General features: G+C 36.0%; 1 protein-coding gene across 1 annotated transcript in view; it reads left to right on the top strand.

Moving 5' to 3' along the window:
- The window catches only part of STRN3 (striatin 3), a 57,189-nt gene that overhangs the window by 5,789 nt on the left and 31,531 nt on the right, over positions 1–19,869 (top strand). Inside the window, exons 2-5 of the mRNA XM_088529244.1 lie at positions 12,317–12,420; positions 17,186–17,259; positions 19,105–19,186; positions 19,530–19,709. Coding sequence (XP_088385370.1) covers positions 12,317–12,420; positions 17,186–17,259; positions 19,105–19,186; positions 19,530–19,709 — 440 coding nt within the window. The remainder of the gene's footprint in view (positions 1–12,316; positions 12,421–17,185; positions 17,260–19,104; positions 19,187–19,529; positions 19,710–19,869) is intronic.

Below are 19,869 nucleotides of genomic sequence, written 5' to 3'. Positions count from 1 at the left end.
TGGAGGGAAATTGGACATAACCAAAGGATTCCCAACTGCGGCTTTTCGAAAGCTGTTTAGTCACCTGAGTTAGAGACAGATGGACTCTGGCAGAACTTTTTGAGTCTGCTTATTGGAGTTTCAAAGTCTGTTTTCCTGTGTGTATATGGCAAATCTTACCTACTGTATAGAAACTGAATAGGAAATAGCTGGATAACTGCATGATCAGCACATGAGGATATTTGATCACATGAGCACTTGAGGATTTTTTTTTCCTGGAATACTCTTTCAAATCTGTCAACACTGGGGAAAATAATTTATTGTGTAATAATTATTCTTTCCTAAATGATTATTTGAAAAAAAAAATCACTCTTGAAAACAGTATGGAGAAGAGTTGTTTGAAATAGCTACACTGCTGAGGTTTTCTTTGTAGATACAGCCTTAAAAATATATGACAGGGGAACACAAATTATTTAACACCTTTTGGAGAATACAATATATACAACACAAACATGTTATTTGTAGGTTTTGTTGCTATCACTCCCGTGCTTATTTAATGCATCTGTAACCAATGTAGGCTTGCGGGTATTTTCGTGCGATTTGCAATAGGACCCACTGCTGGGTACCATGCTTGAACTTGGGGCTTGCACCAGATGATTTCCAGAAGTTCCTCCCAAATCTCAACTCTTTTGCAAGTCTGAGTACTGTCATCTTCCATTTTAATTTCAGGTTTACCAGCAGGCATTTTCAGTTTGCATTTGCTTGTATTTCACAAATATAAAAATGGTAACTCATTAGTGGAAGCAAGTCAGATGGGTTTAATTCTTCAGAACACTTGACAGTTAAACTGTGACTGTTTGGTTTTTATGGGGTAAAAATGTGATGGGGGTTTTCTTGTTTGTTTTTACAGAATGACAGAATGGTTAAGGTTCCAGGGTTTTTTTTGGCTATCATCTAGTCCATCCCCACTGCTTAAGCGGGGTCACCTAGAGCGCATTGTACAAATTGTGTCTGGGTGGGTTTTGAGTATCTCCAGAAAAGGAGACTGCACAGCCTCTCTGGGTAGCCTATGCCAGTGCTGTCACCCTCATAGTCAAAAAATTTTTCTTCGTATTCAGACAGAACTTCCTGCATTTCTGTTTGTGTCTGTTGCCTCCTGTCCTGTTGCTGGGTACCACTGTAAAGCATCTGGCCCCATCTGCTTGATACCCTCCCTTAAGATAATTGTATTTCATAGGTAATTGCTATCATGATAAAATTGGCTGTATTTGAATTTGTCGTTGTTGGCACTGCCTTTGATTTAGATGCTGCAGAGGGCTGTAGTATTGCATTCTTTTATGTATCTGTATGGCTTCTTGCAGGGATTCTTGTTGTGACACATTAGTAGCGTTTACTTCCTTCTAGTTCCTCTTCTTGGGCAATGGTTTTTTACCAACCTGTAGTTGATTAACAACGTCATAAATGTTCACCAAAAGAACAGTTTTGTAAGCTGTAAAGAATCACCTTTTAGTTTTCCATGGTGATACCAGCTATGCATGGAAGGAATGTCCCATAAATAATCATAAAGCTGTTGCGTTAAATGTGTACAAAATTTGCCTACAGCTTTTGTTTTTTGCATCTGTAGACATTTTCAGTTCAGCTTCTTAGTATATTTTCCTTATACTTTCTAGTCAGTATACAGTTGAACTGATTTCTGTTTTTACACTTCTGAAAGTGTAAAATCTCTGTGTAAAATGCTTCCTAATCCCTGAAAGAGATTAGGAGTTATCTTTTTGGTACAGCATCTAGAAATGGATTGCAGTCTGATTGTACAAAAGTTTGGGGGAGTATAATACAAATGCATGTCCTGGACTTTCATATTCAGAGGGATTGGAAATGAATTTGAATTGCTCTTTCCTCTTCTGTAAACTAATGCTGTATGTCAGGACTTTACTTGCCCTCTGCAGAGGGAAAAGTGTTTTCATAGAGTTCCTGGGTTTTAGGTTACATTGGCCCTTTCTGAAGTGATAGAGATAGGCCCAACCTAGAGACTAGTGACATGGCTGCAAGTGACATAAATTGAGTGTTTCTGTTGCCTGGCTGATGGGTGGTTTGGGGCATGCCTCCGGTTGAAACTTACTTGTGGATTTGTATGTGAAGCTGAGGCTTTTTGTTACATTTTGCTGTGGCTGGTTTTTGACTTAACTTTCTTGTTTTCCTTCATAACTTGGGGATAACTTGCATATTTTGGGGCAATCTGGAGGTGTTCATTACAAGTTACATGTCTCACATGGATTTACAGGGATGCTTTCTGAGGTGATTTTCAGGATTTTGGGGGCTTCTTTGTTGATCTCTCCTCCTTGTGTACCATGCTGTAATTATGACCTTGCATGTCCTTACTGTCAGTCTTGAGTATGGTTTTAATAGTGTTCTGTGGCCCATGTTGGTTTATATGGAGTAAACTTTTAGGACTCTTTCAGGTCACTTTGTGCAGTGTGCTGCAAATTATATTCTCCATTTCTGTGTTCCTAAATAACTAGTATGCTCCTGCTTTTGTAAAGGAAACTTTAATTAGTGAGCACACCAGTTTATCATGTTGGTTTTTTTTTTTCCCTCCTTTCTTCTGTGTCTTGTCTATAGTGATTATAAATACTAGCCCTACCACACGGCATACAGTTTCACTCTGGAGGGCTGATGAATCCCTCTCTGTTGCTGAAGGTTGTCTTTGAAAACTAAAATGCTCTTGTGCTAAAACTATTCAAAATAATAACAGCAATTTAATGTTCTTAGTTTAATTATTAAGTTTCATTATTAATTAAGTTGAAGCTGTTAAGGCTTCAACTGTGGCACTTAATTGCTATCAATACGACTTAAAATATAACTTAATTGCAATGCAATTAATGCATGAATATAGTGCTGTTGACTACATAGATATATTTAATCTTATCAAATACAGTGTTTTGGTTTTCCTGTCAGTGTATAATTAGTCATAGCAGTTCTGGTTGTAAGAGAATTTTTTTAGTAGCCTAGATCTGTTTCCAAAAAATGTCCAGCAGCTTAAAAGAATTTCTGTGAACCTTTTTAGGTGGGAATGGACAGAGATGTGTACGTGTCTTTTGTTTTAAAAGCTGTTTCTTGCAAGGATTGCTGTCTAGGACTCTAGAGCTGGACTAGATTGCTGTCTAGGACTTCTGAGAGTTATATTAAAACAAATGGATAAGAACCCTGAATGATCTGTGGCTCTATAAATCAAAGATATAAGTGTAGAAATTGGGAAGTGATTCTTGTCTTGTGATGTGTGCACAACTGGCAAGATCAGCCGTGCAATATAATATCCCAATCTTTAGTAGCATTTTTGAGAAGAATGCTGAAAATTTGAAGGGAATGCATAAAAACTGTTTGAGAGGTAGAAATGGCATCTTGAAGAGTGATCTGTTTGGAATTTAGTTGTTAATCTTCTTGGCTCACGGGAAAAATCTGGGAGGTTACTTTAGTACCTTCCTAGGTTTCAAAAAATATTCAGATGTTTTTTAATTTAAGTGTAAAGCTGTTTTTATTTGTGGGGGAGTGATTCAGTCCACAAAGACTCCACCTTGGAAGAAAGCTATTGAAAGAAAGAGCCATCACTATGAAGGGAGTAGGGAAAGTGACCAATTTATGAATGAAGGTGAGTAGCTGTCTTTAGTTTTTTTTGTAGGATAGCAGCCAATAAAGAAACTACACAGCAAACTTAAAACATGAAAATTTTATACAGTGAAAAATTACAACTTCTTGCTGCATGAAGTCCCAGAAATAAAAAGTATAAATGGGTTCAAAAATAAATTTAACTGTTATGTTGTAGTCGGTGCTGTTTCTATTAACTCTTTTTGTTCTTTGCATCAAACTTAAATGGCACTGGACCCTTGAAGTGGACTACAGAAAGACTAAGTGATTTTGAAAAAAGATGCTTTACTTGAACCTGTTTGTTCAGTACAAAGGTAACTGAACAAAATAGGGCTTATTTAAATGTCAAATGGCTTTAATTTATCATCTTTTTTGTAAATCAATTTTATTTGCATTTATTTATTTATTTGCATTGCTTATAAGCATTTTTTTTGTTCAAAACACGCCTTTTCTGGGTGTCTTCCTCCAGCTATCTTTCTAGAGAATCTAGAAGACTGCTACTTGAAAACAGAGTATTTGCCTTGCAGTGTGGATACTATGACTCTGATTTGTCTAATAATCTTGACTTTTCTCTAAGAAGTTTTAAGAGCTGCTTTCGTTGTATTCCTCCTTAGCCTTTCTGTGTGTTGCAATCAGTTTATGCTGTAATTTTGAACAATTATACCCCATTCTGTAATTTACGCTGACTTGTCTTCAGCAGCTTTCCATTTGTGATCAAGTAGTTTATAGAGCGGATGGGAGCGTGCTAACCTCTTTGCTTCCACTCTGATTATTGTGGTATGGGCAAACATATATGAGAGTTCAGGCCTGGGCAGAAAATACTTCAAAGACTTTTGGAAGATGAATGAAAACTTAATAGGCTTTATTTTAGCATTACTTTAGACATAGACAACACTTTGAGTGAACTGACATTTATACAAAATGACCTCAAAATACTTGCTATAGTGTGCTGTCATAGCTGTGTTCATCCGGAATATTTCTCAAGTGGCTAAAATGGAGTTTGATCTCTGATTACTGTGTTGTTGCTGTTTGTCTAACCTGGCATTGGGACTCTGGCTGCAACCCCAAGCTTGTATGTGACTTTTGTTTTCATTAGTTTGTCTCAATTATAGAAAAGCTTGTGAGCAGGGTCTTCCTTTAGACACTTTATGTGGAGTAATGTCCAAATGTCCAAAATGTTCCAAAATACAAGATAAACATAGGGAAGATTAGATACAGTCTTGTTAATTGTGGAGTTGGAGAAGTTGTCAGTGGACACTTACAACTGACAGTGGGTGCTCTTGGCAAGAGTTCAGCTTTGGATATTGGTGTTGTGAGTGTGGGGAGGTGGTTTTGTTTTGTTTTTCCTCCAACATAGATATTTGCAAAATACCATGACTTAAAAGAATTTAGAAAAGCCAGAAATCTTGAATAACTTTTTACTAAATGGTATTCTAGTAATATATTTATTTTTTTTTAATCTGGAAAAAATAGTAGTTTTTTGATGCTCCAATTAATACTGAATCTGCAAAGTTACAGGGTGTTGATTGTATCCTGTATTTATGTCCAGTATTTTGTGAAATTTTATAAAATTGTTGAGACAGTGAAAGTACTGCATTTGAGATGGACTTGTTAAGGAAACTGATTATTTTAGGTAGATGCTTTCAAGCTCTGTTGTGGTAAATGGCAGTGAAATTTGCATTTGTTACTTTCATCTACTTCTGTCTCCTCATTCATTAATCTCTGTGAGAGTTCCAGTGAAGATCCTATTTTGGATGTTAACAAAGGTGAGCTTTGATATTCCTGCTATTGTGAATGGGACTGTAGAGACCTGCGAGATTGTTTAACAAGGAAGCACTGACTGGAGATTATTTAAGGAAGTTAAGGAAGTATGTTTTGTTAAATTTTGGCATTGACAAACTCTAAATGGTCAGAGAAAGCTACACACGTCTTTTTTTTTTTTTTTTCCACTTTTCTATATTCTCATTGAAAATCAACATATTTATATTGATGTGTAAAACTCTATTATGTGCTTCCTACCTTTTGTTTTTAAAGCATGTAAGCATTAATAACAAGAAGACTGATATGAAATGACTCAAAGTCACATCGCAAATCAGTTAAGAAAAGGAAAATAAAAGCAAGATTCATAATTTTATTTTACTTGACAGTGTTCAGGAAGTATGTTTTTGAGAAAGGATGCTATGTCTTAAAATAGTCTTGAATGGAAGGACAACTTGTATCAGACATGCAACTTGTGCTTGTTAGCAGAACTTTAATTCTCATTAGAAACATGACTGCCTCAGACTCAGGAGCCTACGTTCAGATGTGTGTCATATTTTATTTGTTAAAGTAATGCATTGAAACAAGTATGGTATACAGACTCTTCATAGGATGCTATCTGTTTATGAGTAGTAAGGAACACTGTTTTAGTTACATGCAAAAGTTATTGCTTAAATTTTGTTTGGCCATATAATTAGCTGAGTGATGACTTTCAGTTTGATGTTTGACCATAATGGAATAATTTCTCTAAATAAAAAGTTTGATGCATTCCTTAATGTCGATATCGTCCTTAGCTTTGGAGGGTAGAACTATAGTTGAAGTTAAACTAACTTGGAGGTAAGAATGAGTGAGCATTTTTTTTTTTTGAGGTAAAAATAAGCGTTCGTCTGGGTAGCTAATATAATGCCTCCAAATGCCTCCAGGCATTCCTATTAACTATCAATTGATTGAAGAAATAATTTATTGTGGCTGTTGACAACTTTCAGCTGAAAAGTACTGCATCTTGGGTCTGTTTAGGCTGTGACTGTTCTTAGTGATTTGTATGTTACGTTTTTAAAGGCCAATACAGATTTTCTAGTTGTGGAGTCTTTAATAGGCTAAAATAAAGTGCTTGCAGAAATTCATGTGCATGTGGAAGAAGAGAACTTGCGTACAGGAACAGTGGTGCATATTCTGAGACTATGGCAAGTAGTTCAGTTTCAGTATGTCAGTGGTAATTTCGGGAAGATAAATTAACCTGGTTTTATGTTTGGTGCTCTGAAGAGAAGCAAACTGATAAGAACTTTTGAATTACTTTGAATTGATTTTTTTTTTCCTAAGCCTGTTCTTAGTGCAGGACTGGAGGGGACTTCTAGATGACTGATTTCCCTGTTTTTGTCTATCAAATGTATAATTAACCTACCAGAGATCTCCTTAGAACTAGATGGATGTCTTGCATCTATAAAGTTGCTCAAAGAAGTAGCTTTCCTGAAGGTTAGGATTTACATCTGGATTTTAAACTTGTGTGTGTGTTTTCTGAGGGTGTTGAGCTTGGACTAGAATTCATGTTCAGAAATTGGCAAGTATCAGGTTAGGAGCAATAAAAATTATTCATTGAAATGAAAAATAAAATGAAAAAAGTCAGGAATGAAGGGAACCTTCAAGAAACCTCTCTATACCACAGCTGCTTTAAGTGCAGAAGTTGCTGACCTGATTTCCCTAGAAAATAACCTTTTGTGAGATTACCTAGTGAGATCACCTGCCTCACTGCGCGGCTTGAAGGAGAGGTCTTGCTTGAGATTCCTTTACAAAATCAAACTGTTTTTTGTCCCCCCCTCCCCTTTTTTTTTTCTTTTATTTTTTTTTCCCTTGGATAGATTATCTTTTGTTCTTAGTGGACAATTCATTTAAGGATAAATTGCTGTTAACTTACAAAGGGCTGAGCATTATCAGGTCTGTAAGGATATAGTGAAACTTCTACTATTTGATGCTTTTACACGCATGACAATTTGTTCTGAATGTTCTGGATGTTCTGAATGAGATGAAGTTTTAAACTGTGATTCGTTGAAAATTGATGTTGCAGAGCCATTCCCCCCTCATATTTCTTTTGTTCCTTGTGAACGGGAACTAGAACGTTAATCGTGATTTAAATCTTCCACCTTCCCATTAAGTTTTTAACTTGCCAAAGCAATCTGCTTGATCATCTAAGCATGAAGATTAGATTAATTTTTTGAAGATGTAAATAAATTTTTGATTAAATAATTTTTGTTGTGAGTCCTGTGGCATGCCCTTTAAGTATAAAAACATGCTTACTTGTGTTCACTAAGACTTGGTGTGTGTATTCAAGCTGCTTCACTGTATTGCCTTTCTTTCAAAAATACTGTAGGCCTCTTCCTTCCTTCCTTCCTTCCTTCCAGAAGTCTGAATGGACTTGAGAGAAAGCAAAAACAAACTAACATCAGGTTGCAGCTGGCATTGCTCTATGTATACTTGCAGTTTTTTTCTAAATATGCTTCTAGAGCAGTTTGCAACTGGAGTAAAAAGAAAGTAGACTTACTTCATGAGTCTGTTTCTGTATTTGTAAATCTGTTGCAATTTGATTGCTCAAATTATGTAGGTTTATTGCTACCGTTCAAGGAAAACCTTGGTTATTCTTATTTTACATTTTAAAATAAAAGCCTCTACAACTGCTATCAAATCATTTTTTAGCACACTGCAATACAGAAAGGAAAAATGACACATTTTTAAAAAATGACATATTTTTAAGAAATAAAAAGCCTTCCATAACATCCAGCATATGTGTATCCAAATATTAATAAAGCAGTTAAAAAGTCCATTAAAATACTTAGCTGAAAAACATATAGAGTATTAAGTGTTAAAATCTTAATTTGTCTCCTTCTCTTCTATATATTCATTCTGTGTTTATTTGACATTTGACAAAAAGGAAATCAGTGTTTTATTCCAGTAGGTGGTCAGTAATTCTCTTTATCCTTGACATCCAGCATGCCCAGGTCCGGGCGTTTTTTTCATGCATCCTTTCACTGAGGCCAAGTAGCTGCCCCTTAAGCTGGTTCCTGGTGCTCTGTGAATTCTCCCTATTAACACAGCTGTGGCTTTTCGTGTGGTGGTGTTACTGTCTGCAGCTGACAGCCAAGTATAGCGGGAATATGGAGTTATCAACTGTTGCATAATTTTGTAGCAGGGTAACAGGTCTTGGTGTGGAAATACTGTAATACGGGATTGCTTGATAGAAGAGGGAGGCGCTGACCTGAAGAAGATGCTTCTGACTGAGCTTGTTGCTAATCGAGCAAACCAAAACACAAGCCTAGCTGGAGGCAGGAGAGTTGGACAAAAACCTGAATGTCACTAATTTCAGCTTCATTAGTAAAGCCATAAGAAGCCTTTTTTTTTTTTTCTTCTTTTTCTTTTTCTTTTTCTTACAGACATACTGCTTTATGTGTTTGCTATAAAATAAGACTTTCTCTCACCCTTGTAAATCATCTTGCTACTGGACTTTTTAAAAAACTCCTCATTAAGCTCAGGAGAGTCAGTGCTGCTGCTTTTCTTATGTGACATTCCTGACTTTCCTGGTCCACTTCTTGTTTGTGCCTCTTGTGACCTGGCTGTGCCGGGTGTGGCTTTGTGGTCACTTGGACTGATCTAATCCCATGCTGTCACCGAGAGGAGTTCTGACTTCCTTATCCTGTCCCCATCCAGCCTAAGTGCTCCCATGACTGTGTGTGGTGTCATCAGGAAACTGTTCTGATTCAGAACTGAGCAAAAAATAGATAGATTGATTTCCTGATCAGACCTAATATATGGCAGCGTAAGCAGCTATGTCAGCACAGTAGAGGGAACAGAAACATGAGGAAGGGAGAGGACTGTTCCTCTTGGCATTGGCTCGTGAACATAAGGATTGGTTTAAAGCATAGAAAGGTTTCTGTTTTAAGTGCAAGGGAGCTAAGATGGGTACCACATTGTTTGGTGCCCCCTTCCACATTCGCATCAGTCAAGCTCTAGTCATTACAATTATAAATTATACAATTAGAAATTCTACCTAATCTAGCTTTCCTGGGAAATGTTCAAGCAGAAAGGAATTGCTAAAGATGAGAGGTATTATAGAGAGAGTATTTCATAAGTATTTGTCTTGGTGTATGCAACCTGCATTAGTGCAACTATGTCATGAGGGGGACTGAGGTGCTTGCTTGATCTTTGTTGTTAAGCCCAAGCTTTACTGCTTCTCAAAAAAAAAAACCAGTGTGAAGAAATTGTGTTCATGTATAGTTCAGTTCTTGGGGTTGTCAAAGGCAATGTGTGAAATTATAGTTTGCATACCCTTCACTTTTTCGTGAAGGCATAAGGAAGGAAAGTGCTTAATGCTGCCTACACAGCAAATCTGTAATGATCTTATTCTTCGTTTTGTATCAAGTGGAAAGCAAAGTTAAAATCCTAAAATCAAACAAATATGTAGAGAAACGTGTAATTGTGTAAACTGGTGCTGAAAGAATTGACGAAGAACTAAGGTGAAGGTTGGTAAAGGTGCAAAATATGTATTGTGGCAGAGCAGGGAACTTTTGATTGCTGTCTCCCTGATCAAGTGGACTCTTGGTTGCAGCCTGTCCAGACTTTTGTATCCTGTGAAGACTGTTATAAAGATCCTGTTGTCTATTAAGCCAGTTGTTTGTTTTCTATACAGCTATTTCAATAGTGTATTGAATTTTCAGGATCACTTAACTCATTATCCAGCCTGGTTGAAAAGTGTGAAATCCAGGCTAGAAAATATGAGGGCAGATTCTGTGTGCCCAAGTACACTGAATATTCCAGAAGAGGAAAATAGTTGGGCTGTGTGCTTTTGGGAGGCAGATCGCTCTGTGTATGATCACAGCTGTATTATTTTTTGCCCTGTTATCATGAAACTGAAGATGGAATAAGGCCCAACAGTTGCAGCTGGCAACTAAGATCTGTAAAATAGTTATAAAAGGAAGCCAGCTAATGAATGAAGACTATTAGGAAGAGAAAAGACCATTATTTACAGAAGACTAGAATTTTGGAAAGAGTTGAGAACTGCATTCCGGTTAAAGTGTGTAAGAGCTTTTGTGACTTTACTTGGATGATAATCACATAAGTATTTAGTTCTGTTTTTATTTCTGTCAACAGCCTGTGTTCACACAGTAACTTCCAAATATTTGGAGTATGGCATTGAGCAGCATATACGTGCATAAACCACAGTCCTTTTGAACCAATTGTAAAATATCCTTTAATAGAGTAGTTGCAGAAGTCCTTTGGAGGTAATTGATTACTCTATGTACACCTTTATGTATAAGGAGACCGTTTACTTAACAAAAGCATATGTTGTCTTATCCCTGATTAATGGAAATTAAGGTTACCTGTGGAGTTGTCTGGTCATCACTGCCTTATACTAAGAGAATGTAAATAAGGTATAATTACAGTTTTCTCTGGGAGGCTGTTAACTCTCTACTGGATTGGTGTCAGTTGTTGTTTAATTTAGATTATTAAAGTTGTATACATAACTGCAGTTGAGTACAGCTGCTGGATTTTGTTCAGCTCCCTCCACCCTCCTCCAGTGGGAACCTGCTGTTCAAACTAGCCAATTCCTGAGCCTGTTCTCTATCTTGAAGTATCTCTGTAGTCATAGCAAAGCTCTTCCTTCTCCTGCATGGTTGTGTGTTGTGGCATTCAGAGTGGTAGTGGTTGGTTGGAAGCACTTTCACTACAGACTTGTAACTGATGGTCTTATTCAGAACTCCATTGTTCTTACTAGGTTTTTAGTTGATGAAATCATTAGTTAACTAATGCAAAATAAGAGTGTTTTGACCCTTCTCTCTCTCTCTCTCTCTTTTTTTTTTTTTTTTCATTTTTACTTTTTTTATTTCTTAAGTATCGAGATCAGACTGGGCAGATGTGCAAAGTTTTATACTGCAGTGTCGCTTGATCTTGCAAAAGGAGTGACGGTTTTGGTTAGATCATTGCGAGCTCTCACCAAGGTGATTAAGGAGCAGGTCCAGCAAACCACACTTTAAAATCTTAAAGGCTAGACTAATTTCAGACTAGATCTCTGCATTTTCATTGTGCTTGTAATAGTGAAATTACAACAGTGATTTTTAATCTTTATAGAGCAATGTTGTCACTGCTGTAGTCTTTATTCTAGAGTTTTTTTTAATCTCTCTTTATTTGCAATAAAAAAATTTATTATCTTGAATTATGACTAGAAGGATTTTAGCTTACAAAAGTCAACTCAACCTTTTTCACTAGTTGAGATGCCTGCTAACCTAGTAGACAGAATCAATAGAACATGCAAGTCAAGTAGAAAACTTCAGCTTTCCTTTGTAGAGGTTAGGTTGGTGGTATGCTTGGTACTTTACAGAAGGCATTATTTTGCTTACTCCTTAAAGAAGAACACACTAAAATGCTTCTCACTTAATATTCTAATCTTCAGCTGTCTTCAGCAGAGAGTAAAATCTGAATCAGTAAAATACACTCGTTCTTTTATTATGATCTTTCAAGTTATATGTTGGAATTCCTGTGCCTCTCTTGTTTCTTCAACTGTTCAGTATGCTAGCTTTAAAAAATGAATTCCTTGAAGTATGGTGAGTGTCTATTTTAATATGGCTTCTGGTTTAGAAGAAAATATATTAAAGAATTTATGCTAATAGCCACAAGGAAAAATGTATGTGTGTTAAACTGGTTTAAATTATTACTCTTTTTACCATCTTTTACTATACTAACTTCAATAGCTTTGTTTCAAGGTAAGCAAACTTAACAGAAAATAAGATCAGATCTTTGGGGCAGAAATATTTTTGATTTGTTCTTAATGAATTTGACTAAATGACTGAAACTGAATTTTATTATGCAAAATAGTTTTTCTTTTTTATGTGTTAGACTTATTTCTTTGAGCAACAAAATTGAATAAAACTCCTTTATGTTTATTTGTTTTCAGGCTCGAATAGCATTTCTACAAGGGGAAAGAAAGGGTCAAGAAAACTTGAAGAAAGATTTAGTGAGAAGAATAAAAATGTTAGAATATGCATTAAAACAAGAAAGGTAGGTATATGTATTTGGTCAATTTTTATCTGACTTGGAACACTTTGCAGACGGGGAAAAAATGTCTTTGCTTGACACGAACTGTCTCTACCAGATGATTCTGCAGTTTATGTAAACTGTATTAATGTCAGATCGTAATTACTCTGTGCAAGCTATGGGGCTTTTTGACAGTAATGACTGAAAAATACATTTTTGACTGAATTAGCTGCTACTGTTCTTGGTTCATATTTTCTGATGAGTGATTGCTGTAATAGAAATGTTAAATGCACTTCAAATTGGTTAGTATGTTTTTCAGATTTCTTGGCTTAAATGCAACATATTCAAATTGATCAGCTTTTCTGAGCTGGTAATTTCAAATTAAATAAGAACAAATCTGCTAGGTCCTTCTTGTACTTACAAAAACATATTAAAATTTACGTGTTATCATTATACCTTTACCTACTTTTCAGTCATGTTCATCTGGAAAAGATTAAAGATTTCCTCCTGTTTCCTATAAATAATTTATATTTGTTACACAACATTGTAAGATTGTATTTTGTTGCAGAACAGTATCTTTTGATGGTATTTTTTGATGTATTGTTTCTTTCTGTGGTAGATACTAGAATTTCTAATTTCAGTAGATATATTTTTTGTAGTATTTATTGTAGTATTTAAAACAAAGCATTCCAATATATAGCTGTGAGGTGTCTTTCATAGCTATGTTTTTTTTTCTGTTGACGGTTTCCGCTGACTGAAATTAGTATCTTATTTTGCAAAGCTGTTAGGGAAGCTAGCTTCAAATGCGTCTGTATTTTCAGTAGCAGGCTCAATTGCACTTAAAAAGCAGCTGAATGCAACTGTGTATTCCCCTTGATGATCCTGCAACAAATTAGGTAGCTTTTGTTTTTATTAGAGGGGAATATTCATGCCAAAGCAAACTTAAAATTTTGTAGTAAAATATACAGGGCCTTTACCTGGGCATTTTTAGCTGCATTTGCTGATATAAATTAATATTGTATTAAACTAGCATAGAAATAACTTTGATTGGTGATTTGCATATTAAAAGTAATGCTGTGGCAAGGATAGCCACGTATTTGTGTGGAATGTCCAGTTTAAAGGCATGTTTCAGAAAGTGGCAAGTGTTTGATCAGCACCTTTTGTGTTTCCTGCCGAAATAATAAGCATCAGGGAACTTCATTGGATGCTGTCTTTAGGGTGGAAACAAACTCAAGCTTTTCAACCAATGACAGACTAAAAGTTATGTTTTTGTATCATGAATAAAGTACAAATGACTGAATTAAAGGCAGATGAAAAAAGCAAATAAAGTGTTTTTGTATGTACCACTCTCTCAAGGGAACACTGAAAATGCTGAAAGAAAACTGTCTGCTGTTATTGCAGGCTAAAGCATGACTATCTGAAGTTGAAGTAAAACTTTTTGGTTGTGTTGGCAATAATAAACTTTGTGGGAAAACACACTCACAAAATAACTGTGGGGATTGCCTACCTTTTAAGACAAATCAAAGGCAACTACAGTGAGGGTCAGCATCTTATGGACACATGAAGATAAATTGGATTGGTGATAGCTCACTCATGCTTCCCTGTGAAATGCAGCTACCTTTACTGCGACCTCCCAGGAAATCGTGGAATTCATCTGATGAGTGAGAAATTCGTAATCATATATCCAACAAAAGCAGAACATCAGAAACACGCAACTCATATCACTTTTTGCAGTTGTAAACTAAGCTTGCATCCTTTTCAAGAGGAAAATCCTGATGTTTCAGGTGGAATGAATATGAATATAGCTTTTTTTTTTTAAAAAAAAAAAAAAAAAACACCTCTGAGGATGACTAGTGAATATATGGGAGATGGGAGACAAAAAGAAGCTTGCTGTAGATAGATACATACCTTATTTTTATTTGTCTACTGATGCTCTGTGGTTTGAGGGGATCTAATTGCCAAAGTACGATGAGTTGAGTAAGGAGAGCCTGTGCTGACTTGCCACTAAGTTGTCCAAGAATGTTAAGCTCTAGCTTGTTGCTCTAAACGAAGCATCCAGGATGATGGCCTTTTGTTGTTCTTCAGGCAAGGATACAAATTACACTTAACAGTCCGCATTTTTGCCTGAGAAGTGTTGACAGTGGTTATCAGGTGTTGCACCTGATTTTTTTTCTTTCCTTTTTTTTTTTTTTTTTCTTTCCTTCCTGACTTCTTGATATGGACAAAGTTTCGTACAATGAAGTGTCAAATTATAGGGTGTCAGCAGCACAGTCATCCAAGCAACAATAGAATATTGTGATTTCTCAGAAAAAAAACTTATGAAGCAGGACATCTAGCATGTATGATTAAATATAATGCAGTAGTAGTTGCAAAATAACCTGGCTTTTTTAGTGGTTGACTCTTAAAATGTTTACAAGAAGTGCGATATTTGATGTAAAATGATGTTTTAATTTCTTTGAATATTTTGTGTATATTTCTTCATGAGCTTTTGCAGTGAAGTTGGGCTTTAAGTGGATATGTGTGTAGTGATTTTTGTTTGTAGCTAGAGGGTCATTCAGTATTTTACAGCAACAGGCTATTTATCTGTACTCCAAGCTACCCTGCTTCAAGCTGTGTTAGTTCAGTGCTTGACTTCCCAAGATCATAGACCTGAGCTGTTACTTCAGCTTTGTGGCCTTTGGCTTGGAAGTGGTTTATATCCTTGTAACTGATGGGTAGGATTCAACAATTAGTTGTCTGATTGCATGCTTCTATTTAGGAACGTTGTTTCTCGGGTTCCTGCTGTCTTCTCTCACCCTGCCCTTAGAAATGTGCCAAGTCAGCCCTGAAAAGGCAGGGAAGGTGCAGAACTGAGTTACTGTGCGTGACGGGAGCAGGGAAAGTCATAACGGTGTCTGCCTTGTGAGCCGACGTGGAAAGGAGTATGCGTGTAAATCTAGACTTTATTGGAATATAGTAAGATTAGTTTCCTGCTGCAGAATTGAAACAATATCAAATGTAACGTGGAAGATATTATTACATACATCTTTATTTTGGCTTATTTGTAGTCATTGCTGTAATTTCAGATGAGATGCTTCATTTTCTGTAATGAGCAATTAAAGCAGGGTTTTTGTTATATATGAAATTAGAGCTCCAGAGTTGAACAGATGCTCCTAAATAATATTTGCAACAGCTCCAAATTGATCAAATGTAGGTGGGTTTTCTAATTATAATGCTCTAATGAATTCATCTATGAATTGGGCCAAAACATTTGGTCTGCTTAATTTAACTGTACAATCTCTTAATTATTTTCATTCTGTGATTTTCTTTTGCCCAAAAAGCATAATAATTTATAGGACATTAAAGTTATATCGTGGTCTGTGCACTTAATTTGTACTTTTTGCCAATACACTGCTTGCTACAATGTGGAACAAAGACATTATTTCACATTTTAGAAGACCTAATATATACAGTTTTAGTGGTTCGTTGTTGGAATACAATTAGATTCACAAATAACATTAAAACATTTGTGATTATTTGCTCAGCAGTCAGCCAAATTCATGGCATGCAAATACATGTAGGATACCAGCCTTTGCCAAATAGGAATTACTGTAACGGGTCAGTAGTGCCACCTGCTGACAAGTTGTTAATAGGACTTTTTGAATTGCCTGCAGAAACCTTTGGCACAAGCTTCTGTAATTCAGGAGAAATGTCTCAGACTGCATATGAGATGAACTTTCTTCTTGAATTTGGAAAACTTTCAAGCAGTGTTTCAGCTGAGAAAATAATAGTTGGGAATGCTTGGTTTTGCCCAGCATACATTTCACTATGTATCGTTTTTGAGGACATCCTAGTTTCTTCATATTTGGCAGCAGTCTTGAAAATTAATGGGGATTGGCTCCGACTCGGTTGTTGTTGTTAAAACTTTGCCCTTGCAGAGGGCGAAGAGTTCCTTTCCCTGAGAGTTTGAGAATTCTTATCCCGGGGGATTTTGAGGCAAGAATTAAATTTTGAAAGGTCTGAGATATAGTTCGAGAATTTCAGGGTCTACTCATAGTGATGCAGGTGATACTCTTGGAAGTTTGATAGGCAACTTGCAGAAGAAGCGTTGGAAAGCTAATGCGTGCCTGTATTGTAGATGCTTGCCTGTATTGGCAAGATAAGTTTTTATTAAAAAGTGATAGGAGAAGAGGATAGGGGATGAGAGATCAGGATATTGAAAGGAGTGAGGCACACTTGCACGGGTGGATCATGAGTACTAATTGGAAGTTAAGACTTGAGTCCGAGCAGAAGAGAAAAACAGGAATAGAATGTGCTCAGTGCAGGAAGCTAGCGATACAGCATGGTTCTATCGTGGAAGAAGATCTGTATTGTAAACTAAGACAGGGCAGGAGAAGATCTGAAAAGCAAATTGAAGGTAGCAAGTAGGCAGGGACTCCAAGTGTGTGATTTATCATAGAGTGTTCGGCTTGCTGTGACAGTGCTATAACTGAAGAAATCCATGCGAAATAATTGAACCTGCTGGTTTCAGAAAGTTCTTGTAGCAACTGACATCCTCCTCACCCCCCCATTCTTGAAGAACATAACTTCACCCGTGAGTTATTTTATAGTAGTAAATAGTTTTGAAAAGACCCAGTGTGGTTGTCTTGAAAGGTTAGGAATGATTCAGTAATTATTGGAGTCTTTTTATTTGGAGAAATAAGATCGTGTTGACACGCTTGTTCTAAATGGTATTAGTAGGATGTTTACAATGCTTTCATCAAATGAATACTAATTTGTTTAACACTTGCATGCTTTTTTCATATTTCAGGGCAAAATATCATAAATTAAAATATGGCACAGAACTCAACCAAGGTGACTTGAAAATGCCAACCTTTGAATCAGGTAACTTTTTTTGACAGTAGCATATTTTGCTATAATTGTTCCATTATCCACTGTTCTAGATCCGTTCATTTGTGTTGCTCAAGTTTTTTGTAGTGGGCAGTTTTTACCTAGCCCACATCCTCCAAAAATGAATTTTAGAGAAGTTTCATTAAATGTCTCCCATTTAAGAGACATTTTGATATTGGGCAAATACTTTGCTTGAGCTCAAAGTCAAAATGAAATGACCGTTCCTTTTTCCAAAAGGGTTTGGACAGGGAGGAAACTTTGTTACACAATTCCCACTTCAGCTACTGTTTCTCTTTAAGTACCCATTTTTGAAGGATATAATAATTTGTGTGATATCCTTTTGTGAGATAACTGCAAAAGAAGCATAACTGCAAAAGAAGCATAACTGCAGGAAAGAAACCATAAGAAATTCTATCTTTTTGGTACTGTTATAGGATGTTAGATTTTGGAAAAAAAAAAAAAAACACTGCATTGACCTAGAACAACTGCTTTTAAGCCTTAATTTTGATCATAAATGAAAGGAGAAGTGTCCTAGGAGGAAAAAAGCAGACTATCCGTAATGTTATTTTGGAATGTAACCAACCGCAACATAGATACAAAATAATTTACAGTTTTGCTTCTCGGTCTTGCTGTCTTGCTAACGGATTTTTTTTTCTTAATAAATAAAAGGAGTTGTGTGTGACTGCTCTTGAAATATGGATCCGTAGGAACCATAGTGTTGTAATGTGTCAAAAAACACATGGTTTTGGTTCACAGATTTTTTTTAGTAGTAAAACTGGCTATTTAAACAGTATTTCATTTCTCCTGCTTTAAGTGCCACATTTGGGTACGCATAACCTCAGTTGAAAGTAGAGAGCATGATTCCTGTGCATGTTTGTTGGGATCCTTAGTACATCTTTTAAGAACTTTCATAGTCTGCCGTAGTGAAAATGCAGCGGGCCCTAAGTATTACCTATTTTTAGTGAACTGATGTAATGTGTTAAATGTCTTTCTTCAAACACTAATAGTCTGATTTACTTTTAGCTGTATTTGGTTTGGTGTTTTCAGTGTCCTTTTTTAACAGCTGAGAGCCAGATTTTTGTTGCTGAAATGTGTGTGGGTTTTGGAGGTTTTTGGTTTTTTTTTTTTTTTTTTTTTTTTTTTTTTTGCCTTTTTTTGAGCGGTAGGCTTTAACTGATTGGGGCAAGATTTTCTTCTATATACTTAAGTTGAATAACTCTTTCCTTCAAGTAAAAGATTTTTTTTTTAACTTTTTGAAGCTTGATGCTTCAGCAGAGGTTGAGAGAGAGAAGGAAGAAAATAAAGTTAAGCCCTAATGCATAGGGTTGCTTGTAAATTGAAGTGGTTTAGGAAGAAATATATAGCATTAATACAAAAGTGGTTGTAGGAAGTAGTTTTTTAAATGAAAAGATGATGCCTGGTTTTAGATTAACTTTGCTTAAAAAAAAGTAACACAAGTCAAAGGTAGGAAGAAGAATTGATAAATTAAAGATTAAAGATTAATAAATACAAACTCTGTTATGTGTGCTATATGTGTATTATGCAGTAATAACAGTATTATGCTTCTTTTTTTAGCTGCCATTGGGCTCAGTAATAACCCCATAAATGCTTTTGCAACAACTGATCTTTTGCTCCACTGTAATGTTACAAAATGTGGATTTATCAAAACAAGTTATTTTAACAAGTTTAAACCTTGATTCATTAGAGAGCAGGTTCCTAACGGCTACTGTGTTTGCTTTAAGATTTGTTCTCAATTTCGTTGTTGTCTCATTTAAAAATACTCGTGTGTGTGTGTGTGTAAATAATAAATAAATGCATACATATCTCTATATCTTTCAGAAGAAACCAAAGACACAGAGGTTCCCACAGTACCTCAAAATAGCCAACTGACCTGGAAGCAAGGCAGACAGTTACTAAGACAGTAAGTAATGTTACTGAGTGCTGGTGTTTTCAGATCTTTTCCTGGATTAGCAGCAGCTGTGTTTACTCTGTGAAACTGTGTAACTGAGGCAAATACTTGTTCATTATTCAGGTCTCTGGGATCTTCAGCTTTACTTTAAATAACAGAGATTAAACTTTTGGATACCTCATGGCTTAAGCTTTTGGTTGAATATTGCCAGAGCAAGCCACAGGTGAAATGCCTAAATGTTTTGTGAGGAGTTGTCTTTTCCTTAAATAGTGTAATAATGGCATTCATTTAACAATAAAGATTTATTTTCTCTTCTCTAAAATGTATTTTTTCTTTCTCCTCGTAATGTGTGTAGGTATCTTCAGGAAGTAGGTTATACAGATACAATATTGGATGTACGCTCCCAGCGGGTAAGGTCTTTGCTTGGGCTCTCCAATTCAGAACCAAATGGTTCAGTAGAAACAAAGAACTTGGAGCAGATCCTCAATGGAGGTGAATCTCCTTCATCAAAACAAAAGGGACAGGAAATCAAAAGGTAAGTGAAGAAATAGGAAATGTGTAAGGTTGTGCTTTACTTTTACATACAGTAAAATGTATGCTTTCCTTGGTCATTGATAAGTACTACTTATTTCACATTCAGTTTTAACTCTGGAGTCTCTGAAAACCTGCAGTGTGGCTGACTGATTGTGAAATTA

This window comes from Tinamus guttatus, unplaced genomic scaffold (genome assembly GCF_059628265.1).
Source record: "Tinamus guttatus ecotype Peru unplaced genomic scaffold, ASM5962826v1 Tinamus_guttatus_pri_ptg000327l, whole genome shotgun sequence".
In the NCBI taxonomy this organism is placed as follows: Eukaryota; Metazoa; Chordata; class Aves; order Tinamiformes; family Tinamidae; genus Tinamus; species Tinamus guttatus.
This window is presented reverse-complemented; position numbering and strand designations above follow the sequence as displayed.